Source organism: Brachyistius frenatus, unplaced genomic scaffold (assembly GCF_029030835.1).
Source record: "Brachyistius frenatus isolate BFR_SWC_R1_liver_20210118 unplaced genomic scaffold, ASM2903083v1 Contig_34, whole genome shotgun sequence".
NCBI classification, from domain to species: Eukaryota; Metazoa; Chordata; class Actinopteri; family Embiotocidae; genus Brachyistius; species Brachyistius frenatus.
This window is the reverse complement of record NW_027210633.1, coordinates 2,498,832-2,526,627: the sequence shown is the minus strand read 5'-3', so window position 1 is coordinate 2,526,627 and position 27,796 is coordinate 2,498,832. Positions and strand designations below refer to the sequence as shown.

Below are 27,796 nucleotides of genomic sequence, written 5' to 3'. Positions count from 1 at the left end.
CATTTCACAAAATATAGTAATTTCTTGAAATAAATTATGCCATATTGGAACACAATATCGAAAGAAAACAGCTGTTCTTGCGAGTATGCAAAACATTCTCTAAATATTTCATAGCTGCAAGGCAATGTTCATAATTTTCTATGAGCATGTTTGCATCAAAAGTGATGGAATGTAAAGTGCACCTCACATTTTCACTGTACATAAAGTCATGGTAATTTCCTGACTACTCTCTCTTTGTCTCTCTCCTTCTTCAATCGACAGCTTTGCATAAACCCAGATGCCTCCCCTCCCTCTTGACGAGCGCATAGTGGTCATTCAGCGCCCTAAAAACTTAGCCCTATGCGAGGCTTCCCCACAAACCATCCAGCAGCACTCCTCTCAAATAACAGCTTCCTCCAATGGACAAGTGGCCCACCCTCCTCATCTCCACCCGTCTCAGTGCCATTTCTATTCACCCTCCTGTAAATCTCTGACTCTGGAATGCAAGCGCAAGTCCTCCCGCCTGCACAAATTCAAGGGCGACCAGCCTGTCATCCCAGCGGGGGTCAGACACATCCCTAGCCACTGCCACAGCAATGGTACAGTAACTCTCGACCCACGGCTGCCCTCCCACACACATACTATTGATATCAGGGTGACAGTGGACAAAGGTGGACGGGGAGGAGGATTCAGCAACTCATTAGGGCGAAGCGGAAGTGGCAAAGGTGGCAGAGAGAAATGTGTCTCTTCACAGTTGGATCAAGGACAATGTGAGAGAAAAACTGGAGGTGCAGCGAGGCCAGGTGGAGCTGAACACAAGTCGCAACGAATTCGTCAGCTGTCATCATCCCCTGGAGGAGTCCTACAATTTGTCCCCGCTCAGGCGCAGCAGCATAAGTTCAGGGGTGAAAAGGAGAAGGAAAACACAAGTTTTCGTCACAGAAGCGACCAGGAATTTCCCTCTCTAGGTCCCAAGAACAATTCCAAACTGGGAACTGTCCATCAAAGCCATAACAGTCACAGTCTGCCCCACCACCACAACTCTGTCCCCGTGCCCCATGCTGCCATCCTAAACTCCAACTATCCCTCATCCCCTCCCCCCCAGCCCGCCCATGTCCCCATCTCATTTCAGCAGCTCAGCCAGCCTCACCCGCCTCGTCCCAGAGATCAACGCCCTCACATCCTTCATGGTCTACCCCTCTCCCCCTGCTCCTCCCACGCCGGAGGGTTCCCCAGCCCTGACCACACCTGCACCATCGACTGCACGCACCCGTTCAGCTGCGGCTGCTGGAGGTTGGTCAGATGCAGAGGGTGTAAGGGACACTCTGCAAACTTCCAAGGAGGCGGAGGAAGCTCTTCCGCCTCGTTTTCCTGTGGTCACAACGTCGGAGCAGTGAACAGAGGAGGTAGAGAAATGGGCCTGAGAAATCTGGGTGGGTGTCTCTCCACCGCCTCCACCTCCAACACTTCCTCCTCCAACAGCACGGCGTCGGACTGCCGAGCGAGCCTGTTCAAACCTCTCCGCTGCGCCTCCTGCTCTGGTGAGACCGGAAACTTTGAGAGTCCTGCTATCCTTCGCAAAAAACTGGTGGGAGGATGCTTGCCCTGCACCCCGCTGTCCTCTTCCGCCCCTCTGCGGGCCATACAGAGCTGCGTCACCGGCTGCAACCCCAAAGCCTCTCAGACCGGCAGTTCCACCTGCAGCTACTGCAGCAGCGACCCAATAGTGGTGACATTCAACCCTCGCCGAGGCAAACTCCCAGGTAGAGGCGTCGGAGCAGCTCATCCGATGGCCATGTTCCAGGGCGATGATGACGACTACAGCGTCCGTACTATCTGGCCTGAAGAACTCGCCAAGAAGATGACCCATTCTAAAGCCCAAAAGAATCACTGTGCCGGGATGGGAGTGGGAGTCGGGAAGACCTGTGCGAGCCAGGCCCAGAATGGCAGTAACGGAACAGGTCTTGTCCTCTTGGACTGTCAAAACCTCCAGGAATATGCGCAAACTCAGCTCACAGACCACGCTGGCCGACGGCAACTTCGACAGGGCAAGATGGCTGCCCTGGATTTTATGGGCCGCCGGTCGGGATGCGGGTATGACGACGGCCGCAGCTCGCTGAAGAGGCTCTTGAATAAAGCAGAAGATGGAGGAATGAGCGATGGTCCCGAGCAAGACGAAGATGCAGCATATCCCCGCTCCCCCTCTCCCCGCTCTGCGTCCCCGCCATCGCCCGTGTCCTTTTCCCCTCCACCGTCCGCGCCGAGCACACTCATCAAACCCAAACCCTGGCAGAGAGAAAGGGAGGGAGGACACTCCCTGCCGTCGGCTCAGTCACTTCACCTGGCCCTCAACTCCCTGAACAGAGAGCAAGACGAGGAGAACAGTAGAAGTAAGAATATCTTACAATTCCCCTGTTCACATGGTCAAATATACAAAACAGACACGTAGTGAGTGCAGCAGATTGAAGGACATTGTCCATGGAGAAAGAAAATATCAAAAGCAATGACTGACAAAAATCTGGGTCATATTGGTTTGAATAATATTTAGCATCATTTTTCAAACCCAATATAAACATCAGAAGTCCATCCTAAAATCCCTGTTGGTTAGTGTTCAACTCGTGACAGCTGTGGTGAGCGTACCTGTCTGTGTTTGGAATATGCTGTCAGGATTCAAATCACCCTCCATTTAATGTGTTAAATAATTTCACAGTGTTTTTGACAGCTGCGCACACATCATTTGGGAACGTCTAGCTTCTGGATCACACAAAGTTCTTTTGTTTGGGTTATAAAATAAGCAAAATGCTTGTTGCCTGTCCTCTTTTATAGCTTTCAGAAAAATATGACCCACTTTTGAATCAGTGATTTTATTGGCAATTTAGTTAGATCAATGTATCTTTTGTTTCCTGTCACCCTGCATTTGTTATCAAGTATTCTTCACACACAATGCAAACGTCTGTCCACACTCTCTCTCCGTCTCGTCTATTTCCAGTGCACCTCTCCCTGCCGCTCTCCTCCTCATTGCCTGCGTCTCTGTCCGATGAGTCTGTGATGACTCCCGACGCGGAGAACGCCGTGATCAGCCCGATCCTGCCCTTCCTGTTTCTGGGGAACGAGCGAGACGCCCAGGACCTGGACCTGCTGCTGCGCCTCAACATCGGCTACGTGGTCAACGTGACCACACACCTGCCCCTCTACCACGTCAACTCTGGGCTGCGCTACAAAAGGCTCCCGGCCACCGACAACAGCAAGCAAAACCTTCGACAGTACTTTGAGGAGGTTTTTGAGTTCATTGGTGAGAGTCCTACCACTGATACATCGGCGTGAAGCTGTGAGAGTTTATATAGTGAAAGCAAAATTGGGCAAAAACACACTATTCAGGATCAGTAATGTGGTGTTTTATTTATAATTATGGGTAATTGAAATTCGAATGCAGTAATTAAATTACAGTTACTAATCCCAATGACTGACATATTGAGGCTCGTTGGGTGTCCTTCCAGCAGTTTAATGGCGACTTACTATCAATGTTGTGCTTTCAGTAGAGAGTTTACCAGGACGTATTGGCTTAGCGTGGGGGCTGCAGGTGTGGGGAGGGAGGTTAGCCTTCACCTAATGAAGAAAAATGACTGGCTGAAAATGACTTAGCTGCTAGAAAGACATTTGCCTACATTAGGGTGGTAAAACTGATTTTAAGAACCAGCTGCTTTCAGGAATTTACAGTGTTAAAATACAGAATATATGACGTTCGGGTGGTGAGCTGCGTAACAAAAGTAATTTAACTCTCATCCTCACTTCCTTTATTGCTGTGGCCAGTATCAAGTTTGCTGTTAAGTACATAGAAATGTAATTTATTTTTCAAAGTAATATATAATGAGTTTGAAATTCCATTTTTAAAGTAACGTCCCATTTATAATAAATAAATGTAATTATGATCGCTGACAGGACAGGCATCTCCACATTGAAGTCAGGGCTTTGCGTTTACAGTTACCTGGTAACCTGATCTTTTTGTGTCATAATTTCTCCTAAAAAAAAAAAAAAAAAGAGAGAAAGAGAGAATTAGGGTGCAGTGACTTGCAATGTGTTCATCAGTTGCTTCGTTTCCTTTCAAATCCATGGCACTGACTATTGTGTTGGTGTCTCTGAAGTGAATTCCTGACCCTGTTCGTGCCGCCCACACTGTGATTCACTTCCAGACAAGTTTCTAATGTAGCTGTTGGAGCTGAAGCTGTTTTGTGTTTATCAGAAAGAAAAAGTGGCAAATGGAATGAATTTTTGAAAGAGACGATTGGAGAGAATCTGTTTATGGTTTAAAAGAAAGTCACTGATGAATGCAGATTGACATCCTACATTTTGGTTGTATAGAGGTTTAAGTCTGTAATAAAAATGTGTGAAATGTTTACAATATTTGTAGGTTTTAAGGAGAGCGTTAAGTCAGCTTTCTGTTTTGTTGTTCTCATCCACAGAGGAGGCATATCAGAGTGGACAGGGAGTGTTGGTACACTGCCAGGCGGGCGTGTCTCGTTCTGCAACCATTGTCATCGCCTACCTTATGAAGCACACCCTCATGACAATGACAGATGCCTACAAATACGTGCGGAGTCGTCGTCCCGTGGTGTCCCCGAATCTAAACTTCATGGGCCAGCTTTTGGAGTTCGAGAGGGACCTCAACTCTGGGGTGACTCCTCGCATCCTGATGCCTAAACTTAGCGGTGTGGAGACGCAGGTGTGAGGAAAGGTCAGAGGTCAGGGGTCAGGAGTGCGTAGAGGTACCGCAAGTGAAGAGGAGGGACACTAAAGAGATTAAAGTGGCATTAATGAGCATGAACGACAGAGCGCAGCACATTTTTAGACGAGAGACATGATGAGAAATATTACAAGTGGAAAATGTTGGTGTGTTTGGCAATTAATGCACTTTTAATACTGTGAAACATGAGACAAAAGACTGGGTGGTCCATTGGTTTAAGTAGTGACTCTTAGACAACTTGATCCTCATCCAGTATACTGTTTATAAAACAATGTGCCAATATTTTGTATAGATCTAACATCACTCAGATATCTCATCTCTTTTTGTATCTCTTTTTTTTTTCTGATGCCTCTTCCTTTTTGCTCCTGTTGTTTACATCGACAGCCACACAGAAACCGAGCGACTCTCGCCATGAATCACAAAAGCATTCAGAACGTGAACGCAAAAAACAGAGAGGTTCGCCGTTAATCCTTCTTCCACAAGGCCACGCTGATGTTTCCGCCACATGTAGCAACTCACAGGTCATTACAATGCACTTTACCTCCCATGCATTTGTTTCATTATCACCAACTGAACTGTCACAAGGACGAGAAGAATTTGTCACACAGACCGCAGTAACTGTTTCTGGTTAATGAGAACTTGTCTGTGTTGTTGTTTTTTCCTATTTTGAGAACTGTGCAATAGAGCAGCATGGACCTAGTGGAGACATTTATCACAAGAGGGACAAGCTTCTCATTAAAATGTGTTCGATTGTTTTTTTTATTTTAGTGGAGCAGCCTGTATATTAGCAAAAGAAAAGTGCAGGATTGTGTCCACAGGGTTGGAACAATATAACTGCACTTAGATACACAGGATAATACACTGAATAAGCTCATTATAAAAGCATTTACTACTCAGCTCAAATAACAAGTCAACATTTTTCTACACATCCTATGATTTCCAGTATATGATGGTGCATTCATGAGAAACTGGGAAGTGGGAAAGTTCCAACCTCTGAGTGTTAGCAAGTGGGAGGTTTATTAGAGCTCAGAGAAGCAAACCTCAGAAGAGGTTTGACGTCACTTGACATGAGAGCGTTTGTGGTGACAGGAAGAAATGTTCCTGAAATAGGGTCAGGTAGTCGGACTTGGTTAGCCGAGCCTCGCTAGTTTGCTATTAGTGTTAAATGTGACAAATAGCACATTAACAAGTAAATGTAGTGTACAAATAATATCAACTTCCTACGCTCTATTTTGTCCCTCTGTTGTCTTAAATTGATGATAACGAGGTTATTTGTTACTTATAGAGGAGATGTCCTGGGGCGGCCTTGTTGCTTGTTTGTGAACGCTCTGAACTCTGAAGAGGAACATTTTCAAATGAGAACTTTCCCAACTCCCAGCTGCCTGAATGCATGATTAGACCAGAGGTGTGAGTTGGCAGGTTTTGTCCTGCTGTTATAATGCGCTTTAAAGAACAGACCTTTCTTCAACTGTGCACTATTTGTTCTACGCTTAATCTTAATTCATAAGAGAGATGCATTATTTATATTCATTTATTTTATTGTGTAAAAAACCCTGGTTTGATGTGTAGCATGAAACAGTCGTGTCCTGGTGCATGGACTGACATTTCTTTCATTTTAAAGAGCACATGGTCGTTAGAGAGAGGCGACTTTTAACTTCCTGCTTAACACTGCTTTGGAACTTTGAGCAAAATTATTATTAATTAATTAGATTTTTCAAACTGTCAATTTCTAACCTCGACTGGCCTGTGTCAGTTTATAGGTGATATTTCTCAAATGGAATCACATTTCCAGAATGGGGCTAAATAGGGACATTTAATTTTTTTCACAACTTACACGACCTTTCCTAAGTAATGAATACGCTAAACTTTGAATTTAATTCTTTTCACAACTTTGTAAAGAGCTCAGATGAGTCAGAAACATCACTGTTTCTTCAGAGGTAGCTAACGTTGGTGTTGTTCCTCCCTAACTCTGTTCTTTTGCCTTATTGTCCACGCTGAGCTTCTGGACTATGTCCCTCATGACTATGCATTATCCTTATTATGAAGGCTTCGGTTTGATTAGCGAGGGCTACTTGATTCACTGTGAATTCTTCTCCTGCATTTTTGAGATTCAAGTCGTGTTTAGTAGATCTTAAATTACAGCCCCTGCACAGACAACCTGTACAATTGTTCCAAGTTAGAAAAACCTGGACAATATATGCAACTATTTCTAAAGATTTAAAAAGTAACCTAATACAACAAAAAAAAGTTGCTAAACTCCTTCCTCCACAAGTGGCTATTAAATCAAGTTCGTAGAAAGTCCAGGCAGATTGTCTTCATTGTTGTGCAGCATTCTCGTAAATTGGGGGCTTTAATTGATGTGTTACAAACGGCAGTGGATGCAGGATTTTCGAAGCATCACATCTTCCCGTTAAAACTCCTCCAGTTCTTTCACTTTCTGGGAAGAATCTGTGACCAGAGCTGCTGTTCATTTTAATATGCTAGCTAAGGATGAGAATTATTTTTGCACATTTTCGGAGCTGATGCCATACACATATTGTTAATGTACAGGCCTTCAGTAATGTTGCTAGCATCAGTGTCAAATTTAAAATACCTGCAAGTAAAGATTCAGTTCATTTAGGTGAGGGTGTAGGGAGCTGGGACTCGTGCGCATATTTATTTCTAGTCTTTAAAAATAGAGGAAATAGATTGACAGGTGAGTCCAGGGATTAGACACACTTCTCTTATTAATCATAAAATACATCACTTCACAGCACATCAGAATAAAAGGGGAAGGTGGTATGAGCTTTTTGTATCCATAAATACCCAAACAAATCAAATTTAGTGTGTATATAAGTGTTCCTGGGACTTTCTTTATTCCTTAATTTCCTGTAATACTTTAACTAAATTCTAGCTGCCCCTTTTCCACATTTCAACCCGTGATTAGCAAAAATGCCCTGCTACAATTTTCTAAAACCAAAATGCCTTGAGTTTAGCCTTGTGTAATTTGGTCCTCCGTTGCCCTCATTATAAATAAGACTTTGTAATATGAGCCTGACTTTTTGCATGTTGGATTTCTTTTCTGGCTAAGTGACTTTAATACAGGCTCTCTATTTTTCTACAGTCAAACCTCCTCATCATGTCGGTGTATCTGTGTATTTACAGTTTTTTACATGACTCTTTGTTTTCTATGAAAGGCCGTGTGGACAGAATGACATCTTCCAACTCTGCTGTGACAAAATGCTTTTGCGTTAAACTCTCACTGTTCTCTTTAAACAGGAGGGTCGACATACCGCATTCCTGGTTTTTGTTTTACCTCTCGCCTTTATTTCAGCTGGAGAAACTTCAACCAGACATGCTGTTCACTTCTCCTACTCTTTCCAGCTCCGCTCCGTCGGTGTAGTGTTAAAACTTTGAAGACGGCCTATTGCTATTGCAGTGTGATTTTTATACAGACTTTATATGCAAAGTGGCTGCCGAAGCAATTTCTTGAAGTCTGTAAGGACTTTGCTGTGCAGTCGAGTTATTGCTGACCTCAGACGTTTGTACACGAGAGACACATCGAAGGAAATCCGACGTTTTCTCTTTCATTCATATGAACTGAAGGGCCCGTGTCTCTGTGAGTGTCAAGTGTGTGTACAAATCTTCTGTTCGTTTTCTTGCACTTGAAAAGAGGAACGTTGTTTCTGTGTGTATGATAACTTTTTGGGGATTGTGTAAATCTGTGCATTACTTCTTTGTGGGGACTTTAAATTATTCCTGTTTGTATTTTATTGCAATTTTTTTTTTTAAGAAAAAAAAACATTGTTATTTCCTGTACCAAATATTGAATTCAAGGATTCATAGGGATGATGATGATGAAATAACTCACGTTAAAAGCAGACCACCTCCTTCCTTCCTAATGGGGGTAAGAACTCTTCAGGTACGACTATCATAGTAATGCTGTGCTGTTTCTCCTCCAGAGACCCAAACATTCATGTTACCTAACCTGTGATGCTCTTCTGTCGCCCCCTCCCTTTTCATAATGGATTGTTTCTCTGAAGCAAATGTACTATTTTAAACTTGTAATAACTGGTCCTTGTATTTAGACAACCTTTTTACCTTCATGTACCGACTATACTCTTCATAATTCTTTGAGGTGCACTGTGACAAAATACAATGCTGCTATATCACAAAGACTTTTACTCATTTAGCAGATGCCATATTGTGACTAACGCTAAAGGTGACGGATACGGACCGGGCTTGGACACAGAGGCCGCCCTGCTTTCGTTGTTGTTTTGAATTCAATCTAGGCTTCGTTGTGCTGCCTCGGCGCGGTGTATTAACCTCAGAGTGACTTTGTGCACAATCGTAGGATTTGTAGCTGTTCCCGTTGGTCTTCCTTTACAAGCATGACAGAAAAGGCGAGAGAGAGGGAAACGTAGCAGTACAGTGTTTCTTAAAGCCCAACTCATCGCTCACTGTGGTTTAATAAAACTGTGATGTTGCTGTTTTTCCTGCAACAAGTGTTCATTTTGACAGAACCAGTGTGTAGGTTCAGCGATAGGTTTAGTTTTGTTGGAAAAATGTCCAGACAGAAAACAAACAGAAATCCTGCAACTGAAATTTTGGCGCGATGCATTTTTGTATCACATGTTGCATAATGTAACAGGTTCAGGTGTATACAGTATGCTGTGGTGCTCACATATGCAGCATATTCATATTTATAAATGAATATGTTTTCACGGGTCCATAAAAAAGGACATAAACACAAGATGAAACACAGATGTGAAAATGATTTTAGCCATGCTGCTAACTTTACTCTGAGATGGAAATGTCGGTGTGTCGGTCCACCAATCAGTTCGGACTGAAATATCCCAACAGCTGTTTGATGACTCGCTAATAATTGTATTCAAACATTCTTGTATGCCAAAGGATGAATTTGGTGACCCTCTGACTTTTCATTTAGCCCCGCTGTAATATTAGCATTTGGGATTAGAGTCAAATATCTTGATAACTACTGAATGGATTACCGTTGAGATTCGTATTGACATTTATGGCCAGCAGAGGATGAATTCGAGCCCACTGACAGTCCTACGAGCCTCAGCTGTGCTGTGCGTAACAATAAAGTAAGATGATCACCAGCTGCTGAACATCAGAACGCTGGCAGAAGGCCGACTACTGTGAGCACGATAGCATAGTGACATGAAGCTCAGAGCACCACCATGTTTCTGCTGCCGGGAGGTCTGTGGACTCCAAGTCCTGGTTTAGACATACAAACATCTCAAAAATGTACAAAACCGGCATTGCAGAGATAAAATACTGTACGTCTCTGTCGGGGGGAACTGTACTGTGAATATTAACATTACAGTGTGCTACAAATCTGCATGTTTCAGTTGCAAGATTTCAGGCGATTTTAGCTCCAAGTAATAGAATTGCTTGCCATGGTTGCTTTATAACTTGTTTAGCAAGCAACAATAGGCCCGCAGTAGTTCTTCATTGTGAATGGCAAAAATATTCTAGTTGACCTCAATAGCAGCTGTGTATGACTTAAAAAAAAAAAAAAGTGAAAAGAAATGCCAATCTGAACTATTCAGAATCCAATGTGACGTCCTCAAATGTATCATGTAGTGTAACTAAAAGTCCAAAACTCAAAAGGTCAGTTCACTATTATATATGACAAAATTTAAGGAGGTTGAGGTTGAAAGTTTTGAAAGAGTTTTTGGCTTTTTTTGGTTGAAAAATGACTAAAATGATTAACTGGATATCAAGGTAGTTGCTGATTATTTTTCTGTCGATCAGAAAATCAATTCATGGACTTACTGTAAATGTAAATGTAGTTGATCTCATATTATGATGTGATGTCATGCACTTTTAAAATAGAATTGATTGACTAAATTAATAATGAATGACAATAATCATACAATGTCAGTAATACAGACATAGTTATAATCCCACACCTGTAGGCTAGAGAAAGATTCATTAGCTGCCTATGTTAATGTTTTCTTTCTTAGGTAATAAACTACTTTTGGACTCGGTTTCATTTACAACTAAATGTATTCGTAGCATACTTGTGCTTTAGGGCTTGTAAACTTTGAGAATCTTCAGTAAATCTCAGAAATAGTCCCCAAAAAATGCATCATTAAATCCTAGTGTAGCACAAACTAATATGCAAAAAGTCATTTGGGGTTATATTGAAATATTCTTCAGAGAATATGTAGCTAGAAAAGTCAGCCAGTGACAAAATCATCTCAAATAAACACAGGCCGTCAACGCATCCCGGACTTCTCAGACGAAGGAAGTTCAGACGTTTGGAAAGTAAGCGGTATAAAAGGTTTTGACAAAGCGGTGTGTGATCAGCGGCTGAGATGTGACTGTACTTTGTTAACATGACGTCAAACTCCCATCCAGGCAGAACAGTTGTGCAACACACAGTCACACTACAGCTGCAGAAAGAGGTTTGAAAATCGAGGATGTTTCATGGAAGTGCTCTGCAGACAGCAGCTGCTGACAAAGTCACTTCACACATGTACTTTCTCTTCGGTTTCTCACACGTCTGATTAGCAGCAGCTCGGAGTAAAGTGTTTCCTGTGTCGGTCACATGATCAAAGATTTCCCACCAAGTGATTTAATTGCAGTCTTGTCTCTTTTGTTGGTTGTAGCTGAATATGATAATGTTACCATAATAGCATCCTAAAGTGTGCGGTACAAAACCTGATGGCTGGATTGTGAAGTTGTTCACCATGTTGATTTCTAGTAAACACACCGGAACTGGCTCTTTTAATAAATAAATAAAAAAAAACTAATAATTTCTGGGAGTATGCTTGGTTTTAATTTGTTGTTCTGTTTTTGTCGTGAGCGCATTGAAAGCTCCAGTGAACTCAAACATGCAATGAAACCCTGCAGTGTGATAGGCTGACACGAGCACTGATCACTAACGCTCTCCGAAGGAAGTCAGTAGTGTGTGTTTGGAAAGTATTGAACAGTTAGCGTCGATACAAACGGCCAGATGCCACTGATGATTGGGATGATCACCCCACCCAGATCTGCTTTGCTCATAATTACATAAGGCCAGTTTGGGATTCACAGCTGTGTGATGGAGCAGCCAGGGGGCAGATCGATCGGAGAGAGAGGTTAAAACAAACTCAGCGTCTGCCTCTAATAACTATAAATAAAACCAATACTCTGCTGACTGGATTTAATATTCACTGTGTTTCAAAACAAAGCTTTCCTTTCGACATTACCATAGAAGCTCTAAGGATAGAAATGCTGTGAGATTCATCCCTCTGGTGCAGACTGAAATACAGTACTGTGCAACAGTTGAGGCCTTTTAGATGTTTAGATCAGAGATGCACAAATTCTCTCCCATGAAGGGCCAAAAATGAAACTAGACGTCAAAAAATAAATGTTTATGTCAGCTGAAATTACTTTTCATTTGAATGTAATATATTTAGCAGAAAATTAACATACTAAATCCAGAATAAAATTTCAGAATAATTAAACATTACTTTTTGATCTGCGTAATAGTACATTTATAATTTTGCAGAAATAATTGTTCAAAACAGTCATCTTGCCAACCTTTTCAAAATGTTCTCGTCAGTGTGTCACTACCTTGATCTCTCATCTTGACTGTCACAAAGTCAGTGTCATCAGACACACTAACAGCACATGAGCATCAGCAGGAGAGAGAACATTTTTGTAGCAGGCTAATGTAATTTAATGGGACTTAACAGCACTATGTTGTACATTGAAACTTCTGTTATATACTTTTTAGCTGCACAAAATGTCGGGTTTGTAGTCATTACAGTTAGGATTTTGCAGCACTTAAGAATAAGGAGAATAAACACGAACTTCTCAAATGCCGTGATGCCAAAACAAACAAGGTTCGGGTCAAACTTGGCTTACGGGCCCCAAATGGAGCTGCTCCGGCTGACATTGCTCTCTATCACGCAATTTATACAATTTATACTGAAATTAATTTTCCTCAGAGGATCAATCCTTAATGGATTTGAGTGAAATATCTCAACAAGTACTGGTGTGATAACGTTCATTCACTTCCCACCCCGGATGAATTGTAATAACTTTCTTTCTTTCACTCTTCATCTAGAAATATCTGGTCAAAACTGTGGTCATTCCAATACTACACTCCTAAAAGTCACATCGACAAGACCAAAACCTTGCTAAGAAATATTAACAAGCTAACACGCTAAACCAAGATGATGAAGATGGAATATATCACATGCTGAATATCTAAATGTTAGCATTGTCAGTGTGAGCATGTTCGCAACTGAATACAGTACAAATAATTTGAAACAAGTACAAGAAAGTAAAACAAATGCCACCTGACACTTTTATACATTTAAAGGATATTATCCGCCTTTACATTAATGCAAACTGCAGCCATTTAGTCCAAAACATATTAGTAAAACCACTGAGTGGAAACAGGTTGCAGGTTGTCACTTAATTAAGACTAATGGCACAGTTACAGATATATTAGTCAGTGCAGATGATACTGAACGTTTCCATGGTAATGCTCTGCTGGGACACGCCTGCATTTCAGCTGTTAGCACATCTACTGTCACCGTCAACAGAGTATAAGCTGCTCTGGAGTACATTGTTTATTCACTATGCTGTATTTATGAATAAGAAATTGCTAACTGCCATCATCAGCCTGCCAGACTTTAAAGTGCAGCACTCATCAACCATCAGAGCATGATTGCCTTGTGCATATAACTCAGCAGTTATTATAGAGGATGTTTTACTGGGGTTAAATGTTTAATTCTGGAGAATATTTAGATGCAGCAGCTCTTTTAAAGAGCCTCGGGTCATCAGACATTAATGCTCACATGAAGCTACAGCTGCAGCTGAACTTGAAACACATCCAGCGCTGCAGAGTCTGTCAGCCACCGAGTCCCATCATGGAATCAATGGCCCAAATGGCTTAAAATGAAAATCTTTTACAACATTGTTTCAATATTTATCGACATCAACCTCGAGGCAGAGAACTGCACTGCTCTACGTGCTGCATGGATTCAAATCAAACTGTCAACAATGCGTTGACCAGGTCGTGTAAGTTTATTTGAAAGTGCAGCGTGTTTGTTTGGCCTGAGTTACACTCCAAGATAACAAGACAGCTTTCAGGTCTCACGCTGATTCCCATTTACCTCCTTGTTACTACAATTTGTCAGCTTCCCCTGAAAGTGTGTTTGTGCCACAGGCTGAAATGGATTTTCTGAATCAAGTGCATGAAGAGAAACTGCAGTGAAGACATGAGAAAGCGTGTTTCTCAGCTTTGAAGTCTCCAGAGTTGAAGGTCCCGGTGAGCCGCAGCAGTAATTAGCTTCAGCTTAATTAGGCATCATTAATTAAGTAAAAAGAAATGTGAAGAGAGTTAATTCGTTGTGGCATTTTTATCATAATATATCAAACATAAACACAGCTAAAATTTTGTCAAACTAGATATAAGAAGCATTTTGCACCTTTTTTTAAAAAAAAAGGACATTTAAAGTTTCATCTACATAATAATTCTTATTACACTACTCTACTTTACCACTTAGACTTTAAACTGTGACATTATTACAGCATCAGATGATTAGGTGACTTATTTGCTGCATGGTTTGCACCCACACTAATTACAACAGAGAGGAACCTGCAGAGATGAAAGAGGAGCTCTCGTGGACCATCTGCTGAGCGTTTTAGACACGCGACTCGCAGTCATGTACCGGTTTGTACCTGCTGTCACTGTTTTTCAGAGTTTGTGCCAGGACAAAAAAATAAAAAAAAATAATTCATAGGCTTAAAACTGGTCTTCAAATTACAAGCAACGTTGCCGAGTCCCTGCTGAATTAAAATGTGGGTTCACACCTCAGATGTGTTGCCTGAAAGCAGTCAAGAATTTGCTGCAGCCCGCTCAGCGTAAAAATACGGGACAAGGAAAATGGCCTAAAAACAGTGAACTGATACAGAAAAGTGGCATCATTATCATTATTATTATTATTATTATTATTATTATTATTATTTTCCATGTGCTCTTGCCTCATTAAAAACTGAGAAATATGGGTCTATATTTTATATCATGCTAGTAAATAAGGCAGAAAAAGTGCTTTACTGCAAGTCATATCAATATAACAGCATAAACTGTTGATATATGGTTTATAACACATTATATTGTACTTATAAGTATAAATTAAGACATTTTAGTTGGTTATTATTGCATTTGTCAACCCTTGCAATGAATTATGAATCACAGAACTGATTTGTTTGACGTTATTCAGTTTTAAGTCGTTAAAATGCTCTAAAACATTTATCAATAATTTATAGTCATGTGCAAATCATTCATTGGTGGGTTTGAGGTCAAAGCTCATTCTTGACTCGATGTGTAAACAAACTCTTTCTAAGTATACGCACATGGAAAGACATGTCATTAAATATGATTACAGTAATGTTGTGCTGTATTATCATGTATTTATTAACTCCACTGGATTCTTCATGTGCAGCCATTAATAATAACAGTAATTACAGCAGTGCTGTATCACGCCTTAGTAGTGTGTATGTTGGGTTGCTAGGGGCACATAGAGGACACAACTAGAGCAGAGTCATCGTTGATGTTATTAGTTGTGCTTTTCCCTCTATGACATGAAAACAGGGCGAAAAAAGACCCATTAATGAAGAAGACCATTTACAGTGTGTGGTGCACATTTCCTAAATAGGACTTACATACTTTTAGGTGTCATTTAAAATTGTGTCACAATCAACTGTGCTATCTATATATGCACATTTATATATGCTCATAAATTGTCTCTTAAAGCTGAGATGCATTTAGAGCTCAATGCTTATGAGCTATGATACAAAAAATATTGTAGATGCATTTTATTAAAGCCTCAAAATCTGTGATTTTCTGCCTGCACCTGCTTTGCAAATAATTAATGTCCTCTATTTGTGACCTGGTAATTAGTCGATCTGCATCAAAACATCGCTGTTAGGATAAAAGCTGCAAAACTTTATTTGGCACTTGCTGATTTTCCCTGAAAAGCTTCGTGCTCGCTCCCCGCTGACATTTGACCTTATTTAAAATGGAGACATTTCATCTCTGACAATGTACTGCGATTTGCCCCAGAAAGAAGTTAAGGATCACTTGACTCACAATGGTTTTGTACTTGACTGCCTTGCTCTCTCTGCTCTGTTTCTGCTAATCAAGTTATTATTAGAATTTGAACGTTTACCTAACAGGAAGCTGAGGGCTCATGAAACTCCTGGTTCATCGTGAGCGAGGTTGATGGTGCTCGGCTTCACACACACAGCAGTGATCCAAACCTGCCAGCATCATCCAGCAGATGGAGTCCTTAAACTAAAGCCACAGTCTATCTGTCCAAATCCACTGCTGATATCTCTGCCTCCATAAAGTTAATCTGCAACAACATCAACACAAAAAAAACTGTTGTTTCTACACTGCCAACACTACACTCAGATCATATTAAAATATGCTCTACGTGCAGCTCTGGTCTTTACAGCACGCTACACACATTCATCATTATCATCTTTAGTCATTCATCACACCAGATTGAATAAAAAAGACAGACTTTTCATTTGCCCTTCTGACATGCATGATTTCTTTTTTTTATTATTATGATCTTTTAGTTTCAATACAACGTTATCCAACAATGGTTCTGGATAATGGTAACAACTGAGAACTGATCAGCTGTGGTGAGCTGTATCCAGCATTAGGCCTTACAGTATTGTACAACAGTCAAATATGAAGGAGGGAAAAAAAGACGATAGTTTACATTTGTGTCGTGGCCATGATCATTGTGGTGATTTTAGTAAACTCTCGTGAAATTATGTTAAATTTTACAGAAAAAAGACCAAGAAATGTAGCTTTGAGTATATAAAAACGCCCCAATTTATGACCTAACTTACCACCAAATACAATTTCGCAACAGTAGGCTATATTCAAACATTTCCTTATTATTTGTGGTAATTCGGTATTGAATATACTGTAGGGGTCTCCCGCTGCCACCAGTGAGCAGTTTACGGCAAGCACGACGGACAAAATAGAAGGAACGCGAAACTCTCCTCGCTACCGGAAGCAATAAAACAAGAAAGATATGTCACCGCCGAAGAAGAAAAGTCCGGATCAGCCGCGTGGCGCCATTAAAGCCTATGAAACACGAGCTTAGCAAAGATGGCGTCGGTCGGTCAATTTTCGAGACTTCAAATTGCGTGTTGTCGATTGCCGGGCTGTCTACTCGAGTTTTACTCAATTCACCGCGAGGCATTTCGTGTAACAAAACCTTCATTAGCAGCTGAATACGCACAATGTGTTGCTTTTCTCTTAAATAGCAGTTAGTCGGAACTCTTTCCTCCACAGGGTATTTGGTCTGATGACGTCATGAAAGCCTCGTCACCGATAAAAAAAAAAATAAATACGTCAATTCTACCATTTTATTTTTATTTATCATTCTAATATGCACAGAATCAGACATTATTTTTTTTTATCTGTAGCACAGACTTACTAAAATATCAGCCGAAATCTCCCAATTTCAAATGTGACGTAAACCATTAAACCAGACTGCAGCAGTCCCCATAGCAACAGAGGAGAGGGCGGGCATCAGAAGAGGCACAGAGACGCGTCATGATTCAGATGTATGGAGTTCACTTCCTGAGCTGTGAGAAACCTTTTCAGCACTGACAACCAAAACCACAAACACCATCCTGCTCCATGCCAGAGATGGAAAACTGAGAGATTCCAGTTGGCCCCAATTTCCTAACCACGGATATGGTACAATCCACCCACATAGGAAAACCTTCACCAGTGGTCTCCCCCTCCCTCCATCTGGCATGTACCACTCACTGCCGAGGGGAGGGGGGGATCCTACCCATCCACCACAAATCTAGTGCTCATTGTGGCAGAATTGCAGTGCACTGGACTGTACAGAGCAGGGTACCATCCGGGCTGTTGTCTGTGAGGGGTGGGGTCCGGCTACACTGACACCACCAAACAGAAGCTGACAGAGGGACACAAAGAGGCAGAAAACAGAGAGAGAGAAGAGGGGGGAAGATTGCACCTGAAGTGGAAGATAATACGGGTAAGGAGAAAAGGGGGTGGATGGAGGGAAAAGGAAAAAGACAATGGGGAAAGGTCCAGAATGGTTCAAACAGATTCGCTCCTTTTGCTGCTCTGCTCTGCTTTTTTTTTTTTTTTTTTTTTCCCTGTTGACAACCTATCTGACTTGATTCCTTTTTCACGTGACACATTTTATTTTCAGTTGTATACATATTTAGTCATCATTTCATAAATGTGTGAATGGCTGCAGTGGTTATTTGATATTTCTGTGGTTATTCTGGCTCCTAGCGGGAGAATCAGTGGGCCACGGTGAATAAATCTGACCGTTTGGCCCAGTTTGTGTGTTTCTTTGGCGTTAAAAAAAAATATACAGGCTTTTGTTCCCATGTAAAATGGCATGATGTAGCAGCTGTGCCGATTATATGACACAGTATGGACTGATATTTATACAGCATTACTGGAGACTGGCTGGCTTCATGCTTGCTTTCCAGCCGGAGCTTTCTTGGACTTATTAATATGCAATAAAATACTATCATTTTTCAGCATGGCCCTGATTATATGTAATATTCTCAACACTTGTATGTCATTTGATCAGCCACCAAGAGCGGGGTATTAAAAAGCTAATTTTGCTATCAGTAAGTGCGTAAATGAAAATAAACATGACAATTGTAACTTATTGCAACCGGTCAACAATATTTATACATTTTCATGTTTGTAGAAAATGATCAAGTCAAAGTGAAGGATTTCATTTTCGATCTATTTTAATGTAATGAGGAAAAAAAGAAAGTAAAAATGTACTGAACGTGTTTTTATCCAATTCAAGTCAGTAAATGTTGCTGTGTTTGTGGGTAGAATGAAAGGAGACACCCCAGTGAATAGCACCATGAGCGTCGGACAAGCAAGGAAGCTGGTGGAACAACTGAAGATCGAGGCTAGTTTCTGCAGGATAAAGGTAAGACAATCTGGACGTCTCAGACGCAGGCATGAAGCATGACAGTGCAATAAACTCATATGACACAAAGGGGACCAAATACAGCATAATATACCATTTTTTTAAGCTGACTATCTGCTAAGAAAATCTTAAATGTTGTTAAGTCAAGTACACGTTCATGTAACGTTGCACAAATTAAACTTCAGTTTAAAAAAAAAAAAAACATTTTATTTTCCGGTTGTTCCTCTTGTATACACACAGTCAAAAGTCATCATTCATTTCGGTTTACTGAAGTTAAAAAAAAGACACCGGTGACCTTCTCAAATAGACTGGAAGTCAGTGCTTCCCATTGGACAGTTTCCAAACAGTATCGTCTCCTATGATGATCTCAACAGCATCAAACACACAGAGGCACTATCAGTGTAAAAAATAATGGCGGTTACATTAAGTTACAAAGAGTAATATCATGTTTAATAGAAAACTGTCAGCGGTTGTCACTTCTGTTTGGTTTTTTTTGGAGGTTCAGCAGAGAAAAAGAGGCTGTGATTGTCATACAAGACTTTCAAACTCACTGCCCATCAGTCAAATCAAAACATGCAGCACTTACTGCATTTCGTTGGTTATGACAGGTTATAAAGATTTGTATTATTTTTAAAGGGAAATCTGAAGCAAATTTTTAGGTATTCAAGAATTAATAAGGATTTAATTTAGATACGTGTATTCTTATATATTTACACATTTCATTCATAAATTTGCATTTAGTTCACCAAAATGTTGTATTCATTATGTATTGATTCCCATAATTTAGACTACTTCTGATTCTGAATTGTTTACTGTCTATTTTCGTGTTCACTGCTGTGTTGTGACATCTGTAACTGTAGACATCTGGTTTTGTCTTCAAACTGATCAATAAGTTTCATCCTGTTTGTGTTATTTATAGACGTATGTCCATCCAGACACTCTTAAAAATCTACTTTTTTCCAGATTTGGGAAAGTAAATTTGGATACAGTTGGATTTCAGGTTGTGACTGATGTGTGTCATTTAGTTTGAATTTTGATTGAATCTTCATGCAGCAAATTGGAGCAGAGTGAGAAAAAAATGTCCGGATTATCACTCAAAAGTGTGTGTGAGGGATCTTACATGGAGCGTTTCATTAGTATGAAATATTATCACTATGCACTTGTGTGTACAATGACATGGATGGACCTCAGAAGGGGGGAGGGGGTGAAGGAAAAGAAATGTCTTAAACCATTTAAAAAAACAAGAAAAGAGCTCAAAAGAAAACTGAGGGAATAAAGAAGGAAGTAACAGCCATCATTACTGCAGCTTTTAAGACCATACACTCTTTCTAGTGTAGTTCACCTCTATGACCCTGACAGGCAGTCTGTATCGTGCGCTTATATTAACCTACAGTACATCCCTCACCTCAACATCCAACATGTATGGATCGGAAGAAAAAAAAAAGTGTCTAAAACAATAGGCCAAGATAAAAATGTACGTCCATACTGTATTTAAAAATGATGTTGAGCTCCTCGATACGCTTCCCAGCAACCACAATGAGGGTTTCCAAGACGCAAACCCGTCTTCAAATGCAGTGAGAGACTGATCACTTTATTTGTGGAATAGTGTAAACCTGAGTCGATGACGTGCCCTGACTCAGATCTTCTCCACCTCCAGGTATCAAAGGCAGCCGCCGACCTGATGGCGTACTGCGACGCACACGCCTGCGACGACCCCCTGATCACCCCCGTGCCCACCTCAGAGAACCCCTTCAGGGAGAAGAAGTTCTTCTGCGCTCTGCTTTGAGACACATCAGGGACTGTCGAGACTACATGTACGACCGTACGGTGTGCGCACGTATGTACAAGCGTGCACACGTACTTCCAACCGAGATAAGACATTAAATGTACGATAGTAACCTTTGCGTAAAAGCTGCCGATGTACAGTACGTAAATCGACTCACAAAATGTCTCGAACTAAATTCTTTATAACTGCGAACATCTGTCTCGATGTCAGAGGGGAAGGACGAGAACAATTTGTGACAAAATTTTTTGAACATTTCATCGATTAAAAATAGTCTGAAAAATCACAAATTTCAAAATAAGACTGAAAATCTTGAGGAAAAAAAAGTTATCATTTGATTTGAAGACATACATCTCATGCTCTAATCTACTACAGGTAACTGCCAAACGGGACACACTGATCATCTTCTGTCTGAATGAGGTCCGCCAGCATTTCAAACTTTAAACTGGGATGTTTAAACACACACAAATGATCCGTACATTTGAGGTCCGGCTAAGCGGACGTTAGGTACTCATTTCCCCGACACCGTTTCCATTTGGTGACGACTTGAAGAGGGAGATAATAACACACCTCTTCCATCAGAACAGCAGCGCTCCACTTTCGCGTAGAGGTCGTCTCACTAAATGCTTTTTTTTTCTTCCCTGTGTTAACATTAAGGTTGTCCTTCAGAGCTGCATCTCATCTATTGTGGCTATATTTGTTTTTTACACTCAGCGGTGGTCTCTTCTGTTTTGGCAGTCACGTGTATCTACCGAGGGAAACAGCCGTTCATGAGCGGATCATGAACGCCGAAGCAATTTCTTTCAAGCTTTTAACAGGATTTTAGCATTTTTGCTCATTTCTATACTGTTGCTGTAGTGTGGATGTGGAAGTGTGTGTGTGTGTGTGTGTGTGTGTGTGTGTGTGTGTGTGTGTGTGTGTGTGTGTGTGTGTGTGTGCATAGGTGCTACTGTGAAACTTAAGCAACAACTCTTGAGCATCTGATCACTGTCAAATCCAGATTTTATAGTTCAATAGCACACAGACCCTACTTTAAAAAAAAGAAAGAAAGAAAGAAAACACATTCCAGGGGTTATGGATATATGATCTAAACCATCGAGGCAAAATCAGCTAATTGGTTACTATGAGTCTGTCACATGAACAATTTTCTATTTCTTTAAGGCAAAAAAAAACAAAAAAACATAAATACAGAAGTTCTAATGTACTTTTATGGACAGGCGTGCATCATCTTCATCAGATCTGAGAGGTTCTCCAGAGCAGAGGGGTCCTTCAATGGTTCCACCTAAATTTCCATCTTTAATAAGGTTTCACTTTCTCTGTGGTGTCTATATCTACAGTACAGGCAATTATTTAGTTCTTTTAAACATCACATCTAAAGAAAAAGGAAACTGCTTCTTCTTCTGGCATCTTTAGCAGAATGAACAGTATGGGAACCTCTGCTCTGAACCATTAATATGTCTTGCAAATATGAAATCTGGAGCCTCGGTGGGAGAAAAGTGACCATGGAACATAAAGCATTGAAATAAAAACCTCCCGTCATCAAAGGTTCTCCGTCTCCCGTGTTTTTATTGGACAAAAAAAATGTGATACAAAAAGTCCAAAGTTGATACTTCCCCTTTATTGTTTTATAATAAAAAGCAATATAAAAGCTGAAAAGTTTTCACAGTCAAACACATCAGCCAGTGTTTTAACAAGTAGCTGCTACACAACCGTTGTATCTTCATACAACTGGTGACTGGTGGGCGTAAGCGTCGATCAATATGAACGGAAGATAAGGTGATACGGCCTGGACGTGCACGATGGGAGGATTTTTCAGCTCGTTAGACTGAATTAAATGTTTTAAGTAGCATGCATTAAGGCATCTGATGTTCAGAAGTACAGTCAAAAATAATGTGAAGCTCGGATATAAAGATCTGACATAAAACTAGGCTTGTTGCCGTCACAAGACACCAACAGTTAAACTACTGGAACCAAGAAAAGAGGTTTTATTTTGAAGCGAGATCACAGATTGGAAGGTTTCGTCTCGCTCTTGATTTGCAGAAGAAACAATACGTCCTCCAGCTTATATATTTATATCTCAACTCCCAGCGGCTCAGGCACACCCACACTGTATTGTTTAGTGCTGGCAAAGTTAGCTGTAAACCTCAAGCTAATCTAGTAACCCTCAAGCTAATCTAGTAAACACACATGTTAAGTCCCCTTATCAGCAATAGAGTGACACGTTTGTCAAAAGCATTTGGGTTTGTTGCATTTGCATCTTTATTTATATACATTACTCATGTTCAGGTCAAAACAAGCTTGGAGCAGACCAGATGTGGACTTTCAAAAGTTAAAACCAGCAGTTTTTATATATTTATTTTTTTTAAAAGAATCTGTGTCTCTCTGAAGAGTCAGATCCGTTTAGGAGGTTAGTGTTGATGTTAATCAGCCACATCGTCCGCAAGACACTTCGAAACGGACAATCCGCCTCTTTAAGAGATCATCCTAACGTTGTTGTTAGACTTCCAGCGCATGACGGTCAACTGTGAAATGATGTGCCATTTGAAAATAATAGAGCTGACACATCGAAACCTCCTAATAGCATGTAAAAACAGGCAAATGGGGCGAGCAGCCCGCCAGTTTAAGGTGAGTAGTCTGGACTGTTCTGATAAATCATCACTTCACACAGAAAGAAACGTGCGCTGAACTAATCAAAACATTCAAAACAAAAGTATTGTATTGTTGAGCTTAAAGACGGTCAATTCTCAGTACATTACCAACAATGGATGAACCATAAATTCAACCTTGAACACAACAGCATTATAATGATCTTGGGCAACATGAATATTATGAATCTGAGCAGTTTTCTCCCCAAAATGGGAAACTAGATGGTTTCAGCCCGACAGGTGGACTTATTACACACACAGGTGTAATAACATTAATATGGTGCATTACATTTAGGTGCGAGTGTGCATGATGGTGACATGACTACCTGCTAACCTAAATAGAAAGGTGTCCTCATTAATGTTACTAGCTGAACCTGTGCTATCACTACGGTGTTTGTGTAAAAAGCATTGAAAGCACTGCATTGATTATTATCACATCTTTAAACCTCACTAGTTATATTCATGAAATCAGAGACTATTAGTATATTACCAATGAGTAAGTAATATACTAATAGTTTACACCATGGAGCGGGGCACGAGTCAATAAACCTTGTTAATGTGTACGGTGTCGGTTCATACATTTGTTGGAGCCGATTTGAATTGAGATTGCTGAAGAGGTAATGTCGACTTTGAACTTCAGAAGTAGAAAACAATGGCTGAGTGTTTATAGGAAGGCGTCACACCATTCCCTAAGACAGCCATAGCAGTCACCTTGTTGTTTGACATTTGCCCCACAAGTGTCCTTCAGCCAGTCGCGGAAAAGCTCCTCGTCTTTCTTCAGCACCAGAAACTGCCCGAGGACAACGTATGCCTGCGGAGGTGGAGAGGAACACAATTAAACGTCTATTCAAGACTGACATACAACTATTATAGGATTTCACACATCGCTGGCCCGGTTGTCAAGCAGCTGAAGTTGTAAGAAGAACTTGAAAAACTGCACAGATGAGTATTTCGTTACAGCTCTACTGTGATTATCGCATGAACAGATCTGGGATGGTATGTTGAGCAAGTTGAGCAAGTTGAGCAAGGTGACACTTAACACACACACACACATCAAAAAACAGAAACTGCTTATTTATTATTTATTTCCAGCTTTATTTTCCATAACTTTACACTGTTCTTCACTGATAAAAATCATTTTTCGAAGTCATTGGAAAGAACGAACAATAACCTGTGAACCGAGTGCTGCTTATTTTGATTTCACCCCTGGTGAAACTATCATAACCTGGTTACGGTGTTAACACAAAACTCGTACGTTTATCACGCTCACAAAAAATGTATCAAACTACAGACTTTTCTAGACCACTGTAGTAGACGCTGATCAAATCTACACTGCAGAGAGGATACTCGATGTTGCATTAAAACAAATCTAAAACCCTCACCCTGTCAAAACCCTTTTCCTCAAGTCTTCTGCCGAGGACATCTCCAATGCCCGCGAGAGTCATCACAGTCTTCTCACCCATGGGCTCGGCCACGAAATCCTTATGTTTCTGGGATGTTGAAGACATGGCGGCTGTGTGGATCGTCGCAGATCACCGAGTACTGAGCTGCAACACAAAGACCACAAATGGGAATTAATAAGCAGTCAAGTTCATAGAAACCGACAAAGCCGTTAAAACTCGGCTTTCAGTTAGTTCTACGTGTTTTCATCCACATCAGATGAACAGTAAATCTGCTGCCACTTCACAGACAGTAATTTGACATGATCATTATTCGCAGGCAGTTAATGACCCGAGTTTAAAATACAAAGATTTCAGCACACAAGTTTTCTTCCATTGTAATTGTTTCTTCAGGACAAAGTCCACTTTTATCACGTTAAACTATTGATCATCCTGTTCCGATACCTGGTGGAGCCATCACGTGCAAAACTGTGTAAAACCATGTAAAACCGTGTAAAACCATGTAAAACCGTGTAAAACCTAAAACCATGTAAAACCATGCAAAACCTAAAACCATGTAAAACCGTGTAAAACCATGTAAAACCGTGTAAAACCTAAAACCATGTAAAACCGTGTAAAACCGTGTAAAACCTAAAACCATGTAAAACCGTGTAAAACCGTGTAAAACCATGTAAAACCTAAAACCATGTAAAACCGTGTAAAACCTAAAACCATGTAAAACCATGCAAAACCTAAAACCATGTAAAACCATGTAAAACCATGTAAAACCATGTAAAACCGTGTAAAACCTAAAACCATGTAAAACCATGCAAAACCTAAAACCATGTAAAACCATGTAAAACCATGTAAAACCATGCAAGACCTAAAACCATGCAAAACCTAAAACCATGTAAAACCATGCAAAACCTAAAACCATGTAAAACCATGCAAAACCTAAAACCATGTAAAACCATGCAAAACCTAAAACCATGTAAAACCATGTAAAACCATGCAAAACCTAAAACCATGTAAAACCATGTAAAACCATGCAAAACCTAAAACCATGTAAAACCATGTAAAACCATGCAAAACCTAAAACCATGTAAAACCATGTAAAACCATGCAAAACCTAAAACCATGTAAAACCATGCAAAACCTAAAACCATGTAAAACCATGTAAAACCATGCAAAACCTAAAACCATGTAAAACCATGCAAAACCTAAAACCATGTAAAACCATGTAAAACCATGCAAAACCTAAAACCATGTAAAACCTCAAACCATGTAAAACCTAAAACCATGTAAAACCATGCAAAACCATGTAAAACCATGTAAAACCATGCAAAACCTAAAACCATGTAAAACCATGTAAAACCTAAAACCATGTAAAACCTCAAACCATGTAAAACCTAAAACCATGTAAAACCATGTAAAACCATGTAAAACCATGTAAAACCTAAAACCATGTAAAACCTCAAACCATGTAAAACCATGTAAAACCTAAAACCATGTAAAACCTCAAACCATGTAAAACCATGTAAAACCATGCAAAACCTCAAACCATGTAAAACCATGTAAAACCATGTAAAACCATGTAAAACCTAAAACCATGTAAAACCTAAAACCATGTAAAACCATGTAAAACCATGTAAAACCTAAAACCATGTAAAACCATGTAAAACCTAAAACCATGTAAAACCATGTAAAACCATGTAAAACCATGTAAAACCATGTAAAACCATGTAAAACCTAAAACCATGTAAAACCAGGTAAAACCTAAAACCATGTAAAACCATGTAAAACCATGCAAAACCTCAAACCATGTAAAACCATGTAAAACCATGTAAAACCTAAAACCATGTAAAACCTCAAACCATGTAAAACCATGTAAAACCTAAAACCATGTAAAACCTCAAACCATGTAAAACCATGTAAAACCATGCAAAACCTCAAACCATGTAAAACCATGTAAAACCATGTAAAACCATGTAAAACCTAAAACCATGTAAAACCTAAAACCATGTAAAACCATGTAAAACCATGTAAAACCTAAAACCATGTAAAACCATGTAAAACCTAAAACCATGTAAAACCATGTAAAACCATGTAAAACCATGTAAAACCATGTAAAACCATGTAAAACCTAAAACCATGTAAAACCAGGTAAAAACATGTAAAACCATGTAAAACCATGTAAAACCATGTAAAACCATGTAAAACCAGGTAAAACCATGTAAAACCATGTAAAACCATGTAAAACCATGTAAAACCATGTAAAAACATGTAAAACCATGTAAAACCATGTAAAACCGTGCATGCTGAAAACAACATGTCAAAGTGAGCACCAAAAACAATAAAAAAATGCTGGACTTACTGTTTCTTACGTTGTATAAATAGTTTGAGCAGTGTCCCGCCGAGACACACGGGACTGGACAAACCGCGTCTCCTCAATGAAACACTGCTCGGCTAACGGCTAGCAGCTAGCACCGTACGCTTCCGGTGTCGAATTGCGCGCGCAACAACGCTGAGCGCTAACAGCGTTAGCAACGGGAGCTAACGGAGACCAGACTGCATTAGTCCCGATTTAGAGTCGGCGCGGCTTGTTAGCAGGAGGGGGTGCTTTGCTATTTTTAAAACATTGCGTGCTCCGTAAATAATCCCCGTGGCAGTGCAGTCTATAAAGTCTATAAAGTCTGTAAAGTCTGTAAAGTCTGTAAAGTTAACGCTGTGAAGACACAGACAGCCGCGGCTCCGTTTAGGCGCCTTCAACTCAACGCTGATGGAGCATCAATATGTCTTCAATTTACGGCTCCTCGTCATCTACCGCTTCGTCCTGCCTTCGGTATCTTTTGGCCCGTGCCCTGCCTCCTTATTAACTCACCTTTTAACGTCCCGTCCGGGCAGAATAACACCGTAGAGAGCTGGAGAGCTGGTGTGGTTTCTGTTTCTAGTCGAGCACCGGCGACCACAATGCAGCGCGCCTGTCTCTTGCGTCGAGACGTAACGTGGTGACGTAGTACGCAGATTTACCGGACTCGCAGGATAAACGGGCAGCTTCTTGAACAAACAGGACACCGTAGATTCACAACTTCTCAACATGACAGTGACTTCTGATTTCCTCTGATAATACAAGTAGACTGAGAGTGATGCAGCTGTTTGCTCTGAGTTTGTTACCTAAAATACAATAACTACATAGGTTATATCTAGTTTTATATGTTATGGCTAGATACATATATATGGTTATATGAGAGTTTTACCAGCTTCCGGCTCACATTGTCCATTGTAAGAGGCCCTGA

At 40.5% G+C, this 27,796-nt stretch overlaps 2 protein-coding genes across 3 annotated transcripts; one reads left to right on the top strand and one right to left on the bottom strand.

Annotated features, from left to right (window-relative positions):
- The first annotated feature begins 261 nt into the window (after positions 1–261).
- Positions 262–22,024, top strand: LOC138622032 (uncharacterized). The gene is made up of 5 exons (XM_069700469.1): positions 262–2,369; positions 2,969–3,271; positions 4,440–4,701; positions 18,594–18,693; positions 20,351–22,024. The coding sequence occupies exons 1-5, from the start codon at positions 278–280 to the stop codon at positions 20,477–20,479; spliced, it is 2,886 nt and encodes a 961-aa protein (XP_069556570.1). The 5' UTR covers positions 262–277; the 3' UTR covers positions 20,480–22,024.
- Positions 22,025–22,711: 687 nt separating this feature from the next.
- banf1 (barrier to autointegration nuclear assembly factor 1) lies at positions 22,712–27,481 on the bottom strand. Of its 2 annotated transcripts, none has more exons than XM_069700614.1 (3): positions 27,382–27,481; positions 24,504–24,668; positions 22,712–23,932 (listed from the first exon to the last, which is right to left on the bottom strand). In XM_069700614.1, the coding sequence occupies exons 2-3, from the start codon at positions 24,627–24,629 to the stop codon at positions 23,786–23,788; spliced, it is 273 nt and encodes a 90-aa protein (XP_069556715.1). In that variant the 5' UTR covers positions 24,630–24,668; positions 27,382–27,481; the 3' UTR covers positions 22,712–23,785. The 2 variants fall into 2 exon arrangements, with proteins under 2 accessions (XP_069556715.1, XP_069556716.1); XM_069700615.1 differs by lacking the exon at positions 27,382–27,481 and adding an exon at positions 26,875–26,971.
- Positions 27,482–27,796: the final 315 nt, after the last annotated feature.